This window comes from Elgaria multicarinata, chromosome 3 (genome assembly GCF_023053635.1).
Source record: "Elgaria multicarinata webbii isolate HBS135686 ecotype San Diego chromosome 3, rElgMul1.1.pri, whole genome shotgun sequence".
Lineage (NCBI taxonomy): Eukaryota > Metazoa > Chordata > Lepidosauria > Squamata > Anguidae > Elgaria > Elgaria multicarinata.
This window is the reverse complement of record NC_086173.1, coordinates 107,677,820-107,695,355: the sequence shown is the minus strand read 5'-3', so window position 1 is coordinate 107,695,355 and position 17,536 is coordinate 107,677,820. Positions and strand designations below refer to the sequence as shown.

At 38.0% G+C, this 17,536-nt stretch overlaps 1 protein-coding gene across 1 annotated transcript in view; it reads right to left on the bottom strand.

Annotated features, from left to right (window-relative positions):
• Positions 1-17,536, bottom strand: part of SLC6A11 (solute carrier family 6 member 11) — a 117,911-nt gene that overhangs the window by 79,698 nt on the left and 20,677 nt on the right. Inside the window, exon 6 of the mRNA XM_063121220.1 lies at positions 5,760-5,892. Coding sequence (XP_062977290.1) covers positions 5,760-5,892 — 133 coding nt within the window. The remainder of the gene's footprint in view (positions 1-5,759; positions 5,893-17,536) is intronic.

The window sequence follows — 17,536 nt, the reverse complement described above, 5'->3', positions numbered from 1 at the left end:
TGGCTGCTTTTATGAGCCAGGAAGAGCAAGGATCTAGCATACATGTGATGGCTCTTACCTCTACAAAGACCCTGTCCACATCCTTGGGCTGTACAAATTGAAAAGTATCCAATAACACAGGACAAGCAGGTGCCAAAGTTACAACCACTGGGTCTGTATCAACTATAGCATCCAAGTCAGGGCTTAGGCGATTTAGCACCTTCCAGATGTTTTGGACTACAACTCCCAGAATCCCTGTTCATTGGCCATGCTGTCTGGGGCTTATAGGATTTGTAGTCTAAAATATCTGGAAGGCACCGAGTTGCTAGCCAACAGCATATCTCACCTGTCTAGGCAGCAGTTCAAAGGAAAACCATGGGCAGGGTCATATCGGAACATAACAAACTTACTCAATTTCTGTATTATTTTTTTCACATAGAGATAATGAGTTAACTTTGTTGTATGGACTATTTCCCATATTGTTTCAAAGCATTCACTCAGACTTGGAACTTTGCTGGTCTAGCAGCAATTATTGTCAACAAATATGGAAAACTAAAAAATGGCTCATAGACTGGAAATGTTCAATATACATCTCAATTCCAAAGAAAGGGGATTCTAGGGAGTGTAGTAGCTACAGAACCATAGTACTAATTTTCTATGCCAGCAAAGTACTGTTGAAGATTCCACAACAAAGGGTTCCACCATATGTTGAGCAAGAAATGCGAGATGTCCAAGATGGATTCAGGAAAGGCAGAGGCACTAGAGATCATATTGAGAATATACATTGGATAATGGAATGGACTAAAAGAAATTGGGGTGCCACAACATCTGATTGTACTGATGTGTAATATATATTTTTTGTGAACTGCCCAGAGAGCTTCGGCTACGGTTCACTTACAGTGCAATCCTATATGTGTTTATTCAGAAGCCAGCCCCATTGACTTCAATGGGATTTACTCCCAAGTAAGTGGCATAGGACTGCAGACTGGGACTCTCTATTCTCTTGGTGAATGTAAGGATAGTAAACATTCATATAATTGCTGCTAGTTAGTTTGTTATGTGCCTTCAAGTCGACTTTGACTTATGGCAACCTTATGAATCAGTGACCCTCCAGTTGCATCTGTTGTAAACCACCTTATTCAGTAACTTCATGTCCATATCTTCCTTTATGGAGTCAATCCATCTCTTTGGTCTTTCTCTTCTCCTTCTAACTTCTGCTTTCCCTGGCATTGTTGCTTTTTCGAATGAGTCATTTCTTCTCATTATGTGTCCAAAGTTAGGAGAGTTTCAGCATTTTTTGCTTCTAGTGAGAGTTCTGGCTTAATTTGTTCTAGAACCCAATTATTTGTCTTTTTCGTGGAGAAAAAGTGAATTAACAGCTGATTAACAGCCTTATGTAGAAAAGCTCAATACTAAGCTGGATGGACCAGTGGTCTAACTTGGTATAAAGGACCTTCCTATATTCTTAGCTGCCCTCGACATGTAAATATTTATCAAAACTGTATCTAAAACACTTCTCCTTCCTTTATTTGGAAAGAGCTTTCTTTTCCAGAAATATTAAGCAGTTTGGCACAAGGTACATTTTGAATGTAGCTTTCCTCTCTCAAAAATAGGTCAGTTTCACTTTGTTCATTTTTCAGTCTGAAACTGCTTTTGAAAGAAAAAAATGGACAAAAGTGATGAACTGAGCTTGGTGAGTGCAGGAGAAAAATAATACAAATGTAGACATGTGACATTCCTTGCCCAAGGGTTATTTAAGCCTTCTCTCTCCCAGTGTACAATTCATCACAACAACAGAATTTAGAAGGTTTGTTGAAATAAGTTATAAGGCTTCTGCCCTGAAACGCAGCATTGAGGTATTTTAAATAAAATAAAATAAGTTTTTTATATACTTCAACTTCACCTTCCTGGATTATTTTTCAATCCAACACACCTCACTATGTGAGCATGTTTTTCTCCCCTGACAGTCAATATATTCCATTTAATCCCATGAGTGGTTGTAATGCCCTGGTAGATAAACAGAAAGCAATCCTCCTTAATGTATATCTTTCAAGTAGTAGCAGAAAATTCCTGTTTAATTTCTACTGCTCTTAATCACACCAATCTACACACTCCTAGCTTTAGTACTTTCAATATTTCCTTTTAGCTTTTCCTTGAAGACTCTCCACTGAAGAACATGTCTTCCATTACAAGCACTTTAAAGATCAAAACTATAATAATACCTTTCCCCCTATTTTTCAACATATTTTCAAATGCATTCTAATGTGAATTTTGCAGCCATAATAGCATTTTTATGATATAAATCCTAAAAGGCAGGATCCGTGAAGTCAGAAGGCCTGCATATGACAGAGATTCTTATGGGGTCCCAGCTAATATAAGTTTGTGCACCCTGAATCAGAGGCATTGGTTACTGCCCCACCACAACATGCTATATATACACATTTACATATGAGAAAGTAAGGGTGTGTGACTTGTAGGCACCACTTGCACTAAATTTGGTCCTTATTCAGGGCAGGTTCTCCGACACATTTGGTTCTGTCCCAAATGACAATCTATTCCGTGGAATGCATGGGAGCCATTGAAAATGTCTAGCCACCCTCTACATACCGTATTATTAGTGTGTTGGAACCTTGAAAACTAGCTTTTATATAAATATTAGGGATGGGTGAGGATTTCATTTCAATTCAGTTTTGATCAGAATTTACCAACTTTCACAAAGTTCTCCATATTTGGGACAAAGAGAACCAGTGATTTTCTTTTTAAAAAATGAATGCGGGAGAACCCAAAACTCATATTTATCTATTCAAGCTTAGGGCTTTGAGTGTGAATCCATACGTTTTCAACCATGTTAGTGCTCAATTAGGGTTGCCACATCTTTTTTCTGACAGACTCCCCATCTTTAATAATTACATATCAGGCATGTATAACATGATCCTCTCCATAGCTGCAGGAATAGATATATCTATAGTTGTGCCTATAGGAATAGTTGTACCTCCTGAATTTGGTTGGCACAGATGGGTGAGAATTTCATTTCAGTGTCTTTTTGATAAGAATATCCCAAAGTTCTTCATACTTGGGAGAGAAAGAACTTACATTTTTAAAAATTTGAATGCAGGATGAAGCAAAACTGACAGATTTACCCATCCCTAATTAAATACATCTTAATTCTCATGGAAAGGCCTGGAAAAAAGCCAGAAAAAATCGGGGGGGGGGGACTGTCGTCATCCCCCCATATTTTTTTAAGCCTATTTTTTTGGTATTTTTTCCAAAAAAAAAAAAAAAAAGGAAAAATTGAAAAAATGAAGAAAAATGGATTATGGGATGTTTTATTTTAGCATGATGAATAAAATATTTAAGACAAGGTATTCAGATATTTACTTCTCCAAATGATTTCTAAAAACCAGATTATTACAATTTCTGTGCACCAAAGACAAGCAAGTCCTAGGTTGCAAACTGAGACTACAACTCTCAAATGCAAGAGCAGGATTCATCTCTGCCTCTAGGGGGCACTGCCAATGAAGCAGAGACTGAAACTGATAGTGATAGCAATAGCTCAGAAAATGAGTCTGATTAAATTTCATGCATATTCATTGAATCTTGGTCTCTGCTTTTTCTCAGTTCTTTTTATGGGAATGGGTGCTTTATGTCTTGACACTGCAGAGGACTAGTGGAGACATAAATAATTTTCTTTTTAACTAACGTTGGTGATTTCTTCTGTTGTTGTTTTAAATTGTTTTTTGCCTGCCCCTCATAAACTGGCAAAACCAAATAGGTTCCTTACAGTTCAAGTGTTTCTAACAGTTCAGGAGCTTGTAGCTCCATTTGTTACCAAAAAAATAAAAGTAAAAAAGTAAATTCAGTTTGTAATAATTGTTTGAATACACTGTACTTTTAATATACCAAATGTAATAATTTTATGCCAAACCAACTTGGACATAATTACATTTTATGCTCCTAAAGTAACAAAGTGGCTTTCAATCTGTAAAAAGTGCTAATATTGCATTATTTCAATTTTCCCAAAATTTCCATTTCCCCCCAAAAAACCCTCGGGGAAAATACAACAGGGTTTTTTTTTACATGGCTTCAACATTTCTGGAAATTTTACATCTCTACATGGAAATAAACCAATTCTTAAGAATCTGAGCAATGTATATGACATCTATATTGTTTATGTTTGGGGGTTATTCCCTTCCAAAATGATTGTCTCTTCCCATTTATTATCATTATACATTTATAAAGTACTTAATATCAAGTGTATAATATGCATTACACAAACTTATACAATTCTATCATGTTAGTTCTTACATTAACCCTGCATGATATGTCTCCATTATTTTCATTTTAGAGAGAGTATAAGAGAAATGAAATTGCCCAAGACTGCTAGTGCTTTAAACATTTAGGGTGTTGTTTTTTATTTTGTGTGAAAAATTTTTTTTAAAGAAATGCACAACTAAAATGTAAAGTGTGAAAGCAATAAGCATGTTTGGCTTTGGCAAAAGCAGTTTTGATACTATAAGGCAATAGCAGATTTTGTTAGTATCTAGGTCTCTGTCATCGTTGGGAGCACTTGAGGCTGGTCAGGCAAAGTGACACACAATCCATGCCTATAAATACTTGTTATTGGTGAATAAATATGATACACAGGGGCTTGAGCAGGAATGGAAGAGGGAATTGGATTGTCCCATTCTGCTTACTACTTTGGGCCTGTTCAGACAACACACTAAGCCATGATTAGCCACTAACTCTTATGCCGCAAATGGTTAGTGAGCATGTTTAAACCATGGTTATGTAGCCTCTATGATTAGGAATGGTTCACATGACATGCTAAGCCATAAAGTTTAGTTCAAAGTGCTTAACCACTGTGGCTTAGCATGTTTTCTGAACAAAATGTTTGGCATCTATATCTATCTCATCTATGGATCTTCTGTGTCATTCATGCTGTTGGACACTGGAACATTTCTTTAATAAGGGATTGTCTAATTTGGCTAATTGCTGGTGGTGCAATACAGCTAACAGTTCTTTGAAATGTATGCTTTGTCAATGTCCAGTAGTTGCTTCTTTTGGAGAGGATTAATTATATGGATAAATTTATTATATGGATAAATTTTGTACTGAAACAGCATTTAATATTCGCTGATGTATAAGCCCTTTTAAATTACTTACCTGCTTCATGGAAATTAACAAATGGTCAGCATAAATGGATTCTCTGTGCCCTTTTGACATCTAAAAGGATAAATGCTCATCTCCTATAATGCAATGGATTGAGGACTTTACAACACTTTCAACTTTTGAATGGGTAGCCTATAGGCACCACCCATTAAAAAACTGATAGTGTTGTATTTATATTAAAAAGTCTGAAAAATTTAAAAAAGGTTTGTAGGATATATACATACGCTACAGTGCATATTCACCTTGACGTAGTTTGCACAATTACCGTGATTTAATGTGAAGATTTAAACAACACTTGCATAACCCTAAAACATGCCGTGGGATATGTAAGGATTGTTTAACCCTTGCACAACCCACTTCTGCCAGGTTCAGATGACACACCACACCACATTTGTGGCTTGAATATTCGTAAATGGCATGCCACAGTCCATCATGGCTTTAATAAGCTGTGGTCGGCTGTTTGATCATGCAAACCATCCCACGGAGTACAAGTACATAAATTAGGAGAGAGAGAGAATACTTGGATGTTCAGGACAGGGTTACTGTTTATCCATACTAAGTAGCATTATTCTGACTAAATACCATAAAATATTCAGAACCATTACTCTTACCTTGCCTGTTGACTTTGTTCCTTTCCAAATGCAAAAATAGCAGATAGTCCAGGCAGCCAGAAGACAAAGTGCCAGTTCCCAGCGAAGATTCCCAATGTGTTCAATTCCATCTGATATGGCCAACACTCTGCGTCTGTGAAAAATATAACCATAATATGCTAGAACCATAACAAACAATGGTAAAAGGTTTGACACATAGAGTAGAAAATAAGTGCCAGAAATTTGACAAGCTGCTAAACAGGAATCTTTGATAATGATCCCTTCCCTCTCATTATTTTGTGTGTGTTACAAGGCAGTCTCTAAAAATGCCAAACAATAGTAGAGAGTCCATCTTCCATGAATTTCTCTATTTTCCTCTCTCTTTAAGCTAGTGGTCATCACCAAATCCTGTGGCAGTGAATTCCATAAATTAATTATTGGCTGTGTGAAGAAGTATTTTTGAATAGATCTCTTGCAAATCTATTTCATTGGGTGATTCTGATTGTTAGAGTTATGGGAAAGGGAGAGGGGGGGAGGGAAACCTCTCTATCCACTTCCTCCATGCATCTATCAAATCTCCTTTTGTTGTCTTTTCCCCAAATTATAAAGCCACTTCCAAAACAGTTTGAGATATAATCAAGAGGCTTGCAAAGGAAAGATAAGCCTTGTGCTGTGTCCACTCTGCTGTGGCAATGAACCATCACAAAAATCAGCAAAACTGTAGTAGACCTGGAAACATAATATCATAGAGATCCAATAAGCAAAGTCGTTATCGATGTAGAAGGAAGCATGCTCTGGTCTCTGCCAATGGCCAGAGGACTAAGAGCCACTGGGAAATCACATCCCCTCCCTCCTTCTGGAAAGCAACCCATGGCAAAAGGAAGATCAGGGTGGATGCTAAAAAGAGAGATCAACTCTGGGTGCTTGATAAACATGTTAAAAACTATTTTATTCTTTAAATCCAAAAATGCTCTGCTCAACGTTTCAACGAAGAGTTTACAACGAAGAGTTGTAAACAGGCACCTATATCTTATTTATTTCATTGGTTGTTTTTTGACCATCAAGTAATCAGAGTTCTCTGAGGGGTGTACATGTAAATTAAAAATATAAAATACAAAATAATAAACAATAATAAAAACACCATATAAATATATCCCGTTGACACCAGGCCGATCTTTCTTTGCTAGTATTCTTGCTGAGAGTGAAGCGGTGCAACAACCCAGTACCTGTTGGTCCTCTTGCCAGTGACAGGAGTGACACAGGAAGTGACCTTCCCCTCCCCTCTGCAGTCCCAATGACTCAATGATTCAAAGAGTTCTTTCTGGAAGTGTAGGGGGGAGAAATTCCCTATAGCTGCTCCTTTGGCTGGAGCCTGGTTGATCTTCCTTTTATGCCAATGTAGGGGGGGGAAACGCACCAATAAGTGTGGATGCTAAAAAGAGAGATTAACTCTGGTGCTTGATAAATGTGTTAAAAACTATTTTATTCTTTAAATCCAAAAATGCTCTGCTCAACGTTTCGGACGTATCGTCCTTCGTAGGAGCTATAATAAAATATACAGGTTTTTTTAAATAACAAAACAGGAACAACACCCATGCATTACTGAAACATTTCATGTAGAAACCTCAACTATTCCTATCTACAGATTTTGTAGTTGCCACACGTCGTGGAGACTAAATGGCTTATTTTTGATTATATGCGATCACTATCTTCTCCTATTGATACCTTGCCATAGATATTTTACTTTCCCCTGGCAATGCCTTGTGTAGAATATAAACTATTACAGTCACTGCATCATTATACACCCCAGTAACATGTACAAGTAACATGGATAAGGTAAGTCAGAAAAGCCTAGATTTTCGAAGTGTAGAATTTTTGTACTAAGGTCAGCAAAGTACATTATGTAATCCTGAGGAGGGATAAGGACAAAAGTATCCCTAGAAAAACCTTTAGTCTCCACGACTTGTGGCAACTACAAAATCTGTAGGTAGGAATAGTTGAGGTTTCTACATGAAATGTTTCAGTAATGCATGGGTGTTGTTCCTGTTTTGTTATTTAAAAAAAACTGTATATTTTATTATAGCTCCTCCGAAGGACAATACATCCGAAATGTTGAGCAGAGCATTTTTGGATTTAAAGAATAAAATATTTTAACACATTTATCAAGCACCAGAGTTAATCTCTCTTTTTAGCATCCACGCTTATTGGTGCGTTTCCCCCCCCCCCCCTACATTGGCATAAAAGGAAGATCAACCAGGATCCAGCCAAAGGAGCAGCTATAGGGAATTTCTCCCCCCTACACTTCCAGAAAGAACTCTTTGAATCATTGAGTCATTGGGACTGCAGAGGGGAGGGGAAGGTCACTTCCTGTGTCACTCCTGTCACTGGCAAGAGGACCAACAGGTACTGGGTTGTTGCACCGCTTCACTCTCAGCAAGAATACTAGCAAAGAAAGATCGACCTGGTGTCAACGGGATATATTTATATGGTGTTTTTATTATTGTTTATTATTTTGTATTTTATATTTTTAATTTACATGTACACCCCTCAGAGAACTCTGATTACTTGATGGTCAAAAAACAACCAATGAAATAAATAAGATATAGGTGCCTGTTTACAACTCTTCACATTGTTGTTGTTGTTATTTTCTATGCCAAGAAAAAGTACCCCATAAAGGTACTTTGGGGATGCTTCCAAAATTGCCTTCATCCAATTTTGGAGTTTGGAGTTTCATCTAAGTTTAGTGTTCTGATTTTGTTTCCAAAATGGAATAAATACATTATGAATTCTCCATTTTAAAAATTTCTACATTTTGTGTATGTGCAGTTTACTATGGTTTCAATTCCTTCATATCTTTTTTCTCCCTCTTCTTTGCAATATGCATTGACAACCCCCCCCCCCAAAAGCATTATCAATGTCATATAACATCAAATGGTTGCACTGAGACTTATTTTCTTCTGTGCATGGACTCTTGAGTGCATTGATAGAACACTGCAAGAAGCAAACTTCATGTGACTGCACATCATCATCATCAACATCAAAATATATTTATTTCTTACCCACCTCTTCCCTCTGGATGGAGGCAGGGAACAACATTAAATACAAAAATTCCATAAAATTCATAAAGCTGATTAAAAACAAGATTCTTTTATGGGGTACTTTACTAATGTGCCGATTTCATGAGCACATATTAAAAATCACACACACCAAAAAACTTCCATTATCATATTAAGAATGCTTTTTTGCAGTGTTCTAACAATGCATAAATGGACATTCAAAAATAAAAATAAAATGAGGAAAAAATATGCAAATAAACCAAAAGCACTGAAAGCTGTAGCAAACTGTTGTATGCCCTATTTTGGAATTTCAGAAATCCCCCTAGTTCAACTTCCCCAGCCTGGGTCCCACCAGATGCTTTGACTTATGACCTCCATCATTGACCATGGTCTGTGCAGGTCCACATTGAGGAAGGCTGACAGAGTGAAAGCAGAACACTGTTCAAAGTGAACCAAGGGAAACAATAAAGAATGGAATAGGGAAACTCCTCTCATCCACATGTGCTTTTTGCTGATGTAAATACAAACACATTTACAAATCTATTCATGTACTTTGCACTAAAAGAAGAAAAGATTGTGAAGCTTTGAGGTTTGGGGTAAATAATGGAATCTTTTTTTCTTTTTGTTAAGTGCATTATCAAAATTATTTGGGTGTTATTAGATAGTTGCCAGCTCCCACCCACCTGTCAAGCTCACCCCTACCTCCTCATTTTTGTTCAGGTAGCAGGAAAGGGGAAGGCGAGTGCACTGAAACCTGTCCCTTCTAATCAAACCATGACCAAGAACAGTAAAAAGCAACTAAGGCTGCAATCCTATATACACTTACCTGGGAGTAAGTCCCATTAAATTCAGTGGGACTTACTTCTGAGTAGACATGCACAAAATAGCACTGTAAGTTACAGACACTGTTCTCTGTATCCCTAGGCCACCTGCATAACACATGAGCTCTTCCAAACCAAGGGGAATTGGGTAGGATGTTTTACTTTCTGATGAACTCTGCTTCTGCCACCACCACAGGCAGCAGCAAACAGTGAAAAATAATAATAAGGGCCAGAATGGCATTTCTGCCCTGCCACCAATGGCAAGCTCTCCAAATTGGGGGAAGAGGTGCATTCCCCATGAAAAATCAACAAAACAGTCTTCTGATTTTTGCCACCTTCAAATGGGGTAGCAAATTTGGAGGGGACATTCGTCTCAGAATTTTTCCTACTTTTTGACTTTGTATTCTTAGGATTGGAAGCTGTTGTGCTGTGCAGATGTTACCTGGAGTCCTTGCAAAGGACTGAACATAATGACAGGAGCTGCAGCACCCAGGGCTGTCTCCTGGTTTTGGTAATTATGTGAACATCTAGCTTATTTAGATACATTTTTCTTTGTGACTATCTCACTTTGTAGCTATATTGTTTGATTAAGTCCCCCCAGCCCACTGGGGTCGATATAAGCATTTTCTAACTATTGTTCTTCATTGTAAGGTACAAGAGGAACTGCAATTGTCTTTCCACATTATTGTGAGTGTTGCATTTTTTTTCTATGTATATATATTGCTATGTTCTGTCTGCACCAATGGGCACCATTTTATGGTGCTTTTTATTTTTAATTGATCTTTTAATTATCACTGTTCAAAGATCAGCATTTTAAATGGTATCCAAAGCTTTCCCCATGCCCTTATAACGTCATTGGCACAAAGCACAGAACATATCATTAATCCATAAAGCACAATATGCCATAAAATCTGTATGCAACGTATACATGGAAGAATGAGAAAGAATAGCAGCTCACACATTTTAGCATGTGAAATATATCATGTTAAGAACTAGCTTTTTCAGTCTTCTTAGAACACATAGAGGATTGATTATGCACTGTACCAAAACAGTGGGATAATGGCTAGATTGAAAGGAAATGTAAGAGATTTGGGGCTTGTTCAGACAATACTTCAGGCTCTGTGGTTAGCGAAACTGTGGTTCTCTGAGGTTAACCCTAACAACCAGCCATGCTGTTGCACGCAACACTTTTAGCCACGGTTAGAGCCACTAACTCAGTTGCAGATAGTCCGACTGTGGTTAGTGAGTGAGCAGGGTTTAGCAAAATGCATCACACAAGACATATTAAACACTGCTGCTTAATCAAAAGCCTTAACCAGCAGGGTTTAAAGTGTCTTATGAACAGGGATAAAGCTTGCTTGGCTTACGGTACAACATTTACATAAACCAAAGTGAACAAGAGCAGGTTTATTTGGGTGGGGAGTCTTGTACAAATACTTTTGTTTATATCTGATCAATACAGGGTGGGGGAAGGAATCTCTGGACAGTATCCATCCAACATGGCACTGTGCTCCCACTGATTCTGTTCTGCAAGCAAGAACCACTGCTTGCGCAACATGTATTTAGTACTTCCAGGAATAACTGGAAATGAGTAGAAACACTTGGTTCTGGAATGGTCAGTGGAGCTCGCATAAGTAGGCTCTGGCGATCTGTCCCAATTCAGAAACAAGCATTTGCACTCATTTCAGGGCTTCCTATAATATGCAATAAATTTCCATTGCCCGAGTGGTGGGTCCCACTTGCACAAGGGAATCGATGAGAGGGGTCATTTACACAACAGCTCCAAAGGATACCACTCCGAGATTATTAAAAACAACAACTGAGTGATTCTGTATAAGCCTTTTAAAGTCTATATACAAATAGAGAATCAGGCAACAAAGAGGCATTCAGGCCCAGCGTCAGATACTGATATGGTCTTCCATCTCTCAGGGCCCATGTGCCATGAAGGTGGCCACTGCTGACTGCAGAAATCAATGTGATGTGGTATTGAATAGGAGGAAGAGCACTACCTGTTGTCCATTCACACCTCCCCCTAAGGGTCCATTCCCCACCATTGTGAGATGGTGGCAGTGAGGAAGAGAATACTACCCATTTGGGCAATCTGGGCCCAATCCGACATTGAAGTGGTAGAACAGCTGCAATGAAGAAGTGGGGCCCTCAGCTCACTCTCAAATACCTTATTTATTTTTAATTGCATTTATTACTTTTATATACCACTTTTCCTCCAAGGAGCTCAAGGTACCATACATGGTCTCCCTATTTTATCGTCACAACAACCCTCTAAGGTAAGTGGGGCTTAGTGTGTGACTATCCAAAGGTCTCTGTGAGTTTCATGACTGAATGGAGATTTGAACCTGGGTTTCCCCAATATTAGACCAACATGCTAACTACTATATCGCACTGACTCTTACTCCTACACGATTGCTTTTGCTTCTCCCTATTCCTTTCCTCATTTCCTTTTCCTGACTTTACAGTTGTTATTAACAGATACATTGTCTTAATAAATTAATGCATCTTTTTAAAAAAGAATTCAGATGGTAGCGATAAAAATATTTTAAAATTCATAATCAGCATGTATCTTCAAAGCAGTTTCCCAAAGTATGCTGTACACTTGCCACTTTCGTTGTTCTGTCTGGTATCTGATGTGCTCTTGTTTGTGTGGCACTTTGTACAGCCATAGCCCTTAAAAGCAGTTTAAAAAACACTTTTAAGTAAATAATTTTCAGAGAATGCTGATAACATAAGAGAAACTAAGTTTCTTTCAAATTGCTATTTTAAAAAACATATTTATTTGAATAGATAAGACTGCCACTTTAGAGGCTCAAAAGTGTGTTTACCTTATTTTCTCAAGTGTATTCATTTTGGCTAAAGTAACCGCAGCATTACATTTCCCATGGGCTTGGAGTACACTTAATTTTCTTGGGAAAGGGTTTCTTTAACAAGGCTATACAACATGTAGGGCTGTCACACACTTCTGAATAGCAAGAGGCTTAATCACTGCCAGCATTTCATGGAAAGGAATGTACCAAAGTACTCACTGCATTGTTCATGCTTTGGAGAAGGGAAGAACAAATTAAATCTATTTGAGAAAGTCCTGTTGTGTCTGTTAACCATTTTATAGCAGTGTGAAAAGTGTCTTTGTTTTATAAATAATCTGTGGATGAAGTATCTACAGGTTGTTTTGCCTGTTGCATCACTTCAGCCAAACCCTTAAGTAGCACTAAAAATAATTTGGAGTGAAATCCAATTGGAATCAGATGGGCCTCTCTAAACAATTTTATAATTTAAACTATTTTTTTTTAAGGAAGGAAGATTTTTTTTAACTGCTTAACCTAAATCTACCTGTGGCCTATTTTCAGTGCCGCAAGGGTAGGAGAATGCAAGGGGAAGGCGATTCAGCAAAGATTGCCTCCTTCCCATTCTGCCAGCAGAAAAGCTCCGCTGAATCAGAAACCTTCCTGCCATCCTAGACAAGATGCTTCAGTTCATTGGCCAAAGCCTTCAGTCACCTACTGTCAACATGTTATCCTTCTGGTCCTCTGTAATACCTAAATATTTTTCATCAAAACTTTAGCCATCCATTTGTACTCCACCTTAATCTTATCCACATTTGCCCCCCTTTTTTTCTATATGTAAAACTCTGCACTGTATCCCGCTAGGAAGACCACTAGGACAGTATCCAATGATGACAGTCTGCAAACTCAAATAGCGCTAGCAGAGCTCTGCTGAATCTTTCTGTTGTGTAAGCAGCTGCCCATTACACTTGCGCAATGTATTGTGTGAGCAGTTGTGCAACAGTTGCACAAAAAATTGCACAATGTGTGCAAGCAGTTGCGTAACCGATTGCACAATGGGAATGCATGTGCTGCACAAGAGTTATGAAAAACTGCTTGTGCAAACATAACTTTTGTTCCGCATAGTTCAGAACCAAGTTTCCACTAGCACACTAACGGAATGACACAGTTGGATATTGCTCACAGGGTAGTATCCAATAGGGGCCATGTTGCATGCGGCCAGCCCTGGTCTGCATGTACCCTGCTACACCAGCCCAAGTCTGCATGTGGCTGCAATACAGAGCTTTTGGGGTCAAGCCTCAACGTGAGCAAAAATGCAGGTTTCCAGAAGGAGCAGGCTTTTGGTTAAAATCTACTTTATCAAATAACACTCTTGGGTAAAGCTACCATCTGAGATTTCAAGAGCAACACCATATCCAGCAGCATATCTAGCAACATTGCATTTGATCCTTCATGGGAGTGCAACCCTATCCAAAACTGGAGAACCACAAACTCCCAGATCAATCAGACTCTCCCACCATTCCCTTTGCTGTCTTGTCTGAATTAAACTTTTTCTGGATTGTCTACACAATTTTGAATGTTTTCCTACTATCCACTATGTCAATTACTTTATCAAAGAGTAGGAGACATGAACAATAGGGAATGAATTCTTTTCATCAAATCCATGTTAACTCCTGCTTATTATCCCATTCTGCTAAGCTATCAACATATGTAATTGCTTATTAAAAGATACTGACCAAATGAGGAACATCAATATTCCCAGTAAATATACGTACTTTGAAAATCTTTACCCAAAAATGTATCAAGATTTTAAGTAGAAGTATCAAAGAAAATTTAATCTGTGATAACTTGGATATTTATAAAACTGCAATTTCCTTCATTGTCATAAATGAAGTTTTGAAACAATATGCTTATCCAATAATATTTCACAAGTCTGAAAAATGTAATCGAACAAATTCTTTTGTGCTTCCTACAGTGTGATAAGACGTACTTTAGTCAAAACTATAAGCACATCTGGTGGCAGTCCACTAAATCTTCTCAAGCAGTATTTACACCTTCCTAAACGAAATCACAGCTGTAAATATAAAAATGGCTTACAGAAACACTATGAATTAGACGTAAACTGACTATTATTAAAATTCAATCTGAAATACAATAATTATAGGAATGACATTACATGTCGTGCTTAAAATTTGGGAGTAGGGTCCCATCTGCTGTTAGCAACATTTCCAAACTCAGTTATTCCTTTTTCTAGAGGAATATCCTACCTACATGGTAGTCCTATACTTAAGGAGAATAGCATACCTTCTAGCTGGCCAGGCCACAACTTTACCTAAAACAATACAAGAAAGTAATTCAGTGCTTAATTTTACTTTGGCATCAGGCCAGGTTTTCAGAGGCTACCAGTTAAATCTGCAATATAGGAAGCTCCTTGAAGAACACAGATAGATGGCATGTGCTCATCAGTGTTTACTTCCCCCATCAAAATACTATCCTTTTGCCCCACACTGTTGTCCTAATGTGGGTCAAGAGTCACCCCAAACCTTGTATTTGCATTGGAGGAAAATTACCATTGGTGCTAATGGGATCTGTTCTTCCAATGCACATCGCAGGCATGGAGGGCATAGTGCAGAACAGGACCATGGTGGTAGGAGGCAAAGAATTGAAGCCTACCACATGCTAATTGTGTGAATAGTGTTGTGTTGAGATTGGCCCTTACTGTTGCTAATGATCAAGTGTATGGCTGGGCCTAGGCAAGCAATAAGGAATTCCAAATAGAACCCAATTCAACATGCATGACTTTTGGCTTGAAAAGCCACTCTGAGATAGATAGATATTCCCATAATGCAGGGTAGAATATTCCCAGCACAATTTCCAGTGGTGGATGTTAATGCAAATCATATGGCAAAAGGATTAAGTACAGTTCTGAAGGATATACCACTTCACAAAGATTTCTGTGACCTTCCCCTGTCAGTTATTTGAATGAAGCACTCAAAAGAGCTAAGATCTCTACTATCTCCTTGCATTCTGCAAGAGCAAAGGTGTGCTAGTTTTAAATTTTTCATTTAAAAGCGTCAAGTATGAGAATGAACCTTTGTTTCACTGCACCCTTTTTGAAGATTCATTGAACTTGCAGGAATGCAAAGTGTTCTCTGAGCTCATAACTCATTGAAAATGGCACTTCACTCACTCTGATGCCATTCTGCATCATTGGCATCCCAGCTTTAATTACCTGAGTTCAATTACGTTCCACTTATTTCAATGGACTCCCCACCCTGCAAACCTGTAAGCTATTTTAGGACTGCAGACTCAATTTGTCTTGGCACATGATATTGGAGCAAGGGGAGTCCCCGTCTCTGCAGAAATATGATAAGAACCTTCCTTAGAGAACTTTGTGTGCACACATTTGATTTTCTAAGCACTTCTCATAGCTATGTACTTTAACTTCTATGTTTTCTTTCAAATCCAGATCATAATATGAAAGTTATTTCTAGGGAAGATGGTGGAAGAACTGCTTTCAGGGTTCATCAAGCTCTGTCAGGGTACAATTTTATGCTGAAAATGCATTGGATGAAGGGCTATAGGATTCAGTAGAAGTCCTGCTATGCTGGCCAAACAACCCAAATATGCTAGTGAAACTCCAAGATGGTGAAGCAGTGAAGATATGCTGGCAGAACAACTGAAACAGGGCAGAATCGTGGGCAGGAAAAGACCACACTTACAACAAACCCTAATCCCCTTCAGCTCATCATTATGCCTCCAGCTGATGCTGCAACTTTACAGCAGCCCCAGACTGGTCACAGAACAAATTACCCTGGAAAAAAAACAGTATTCATGCAGCCACAAATAATGCTCTAATATTTCCCGTAGTAACCACTTCTGAAACATCCCCTTTCATACTGTTCTCACATTATTCCCATATTGTTCTCCCAGGGAAATAACTCTTTGTTTGGGAGGGGGGTGCTTGGGACATACAAAATCAGCTCTAACACCTAAGCAATATTCAAGCTCAACTTTAAACAACTACATACTTAAATACAAATGCACAAAGAATAACCAATATGTCTTGTGAATGATGCCAATGACATCATAGAACAGGTATAATAATAGTAAAGTGTATCAATATTAGTATTTTTAACTGTATTAAGTACATTAAGGAAATATTTATTTATTTATTTATTTATTTATCATACTTATACCCCGCTCCTCAGCCAAAAAAGGCTCTCAGAGCGGCTTACACTTAGGAAAAAAGACAGTCCCTGCCCTCAGGCTTACAATCTAATAAAGACATGACACACAAGGAAAAGGAGTCAAGGAGGGAGGGAGGGAGGAGAGAGAAAGAGAGAGAGAGAGAGAGAGAGAGAGAGAGAGAGAGAGTCCAGCTCGGGGGTCGCATAACTAGTTAGTTGATTAATCCTCAGAAAATGTTCTCCTGCTTTTTAAAATATATTGCACAACTTGCTTAAGAAAATGGAATTATGCTTTAACACTATCTTATGCCGTGGTAAATTGCTCAAAAGAGATGTTATATCAAATAACCTTTCTTTATGCTTTAACTAGCAGCAGTGTATACAATCAATAGCAGAAAAAGAGGTATACACATTTTAAGTGTCTTTTAACTTTTATTGAAAACTGCTGTAACCTAATTTGCAAAACCATGGAGGTAGCAACTGTCTTAATGCCTCAGCTTGAATGAAAATGGTTCAATAGGCAACAACAAAAACCAGACAGTAAAATAAGTAGAATAGCAAATTTAAGAGTTAATTTTTTTTCAAATAACAGTATTATCTGAAAAATATAAACCATTACATTTGCAATTCTACTTGTTTTACCATCTGGTTTGTGCTGTTCCCCATATATAGCAGTAAGAGAGTTAATAAAATATGGTGGAGCCCTGTTCCGTGCATGTTTATTTGGAAGTAAGTCTTACTGTGAACAATGAATTTTACCCCCAAATAAATGTGCTGTACTCTGATATGTACTAATTAACACACTCTAATTTTGGAAAAACAGAACTTGTGCTTCAGTTAGTAGCAGCAGCAACAGCAAATGCATAACAAGGACGATGGAGTGTTCAAATAAGGTTTTTCAACTACCAGCAGAAAAGATAAACTCTACAAGGATGA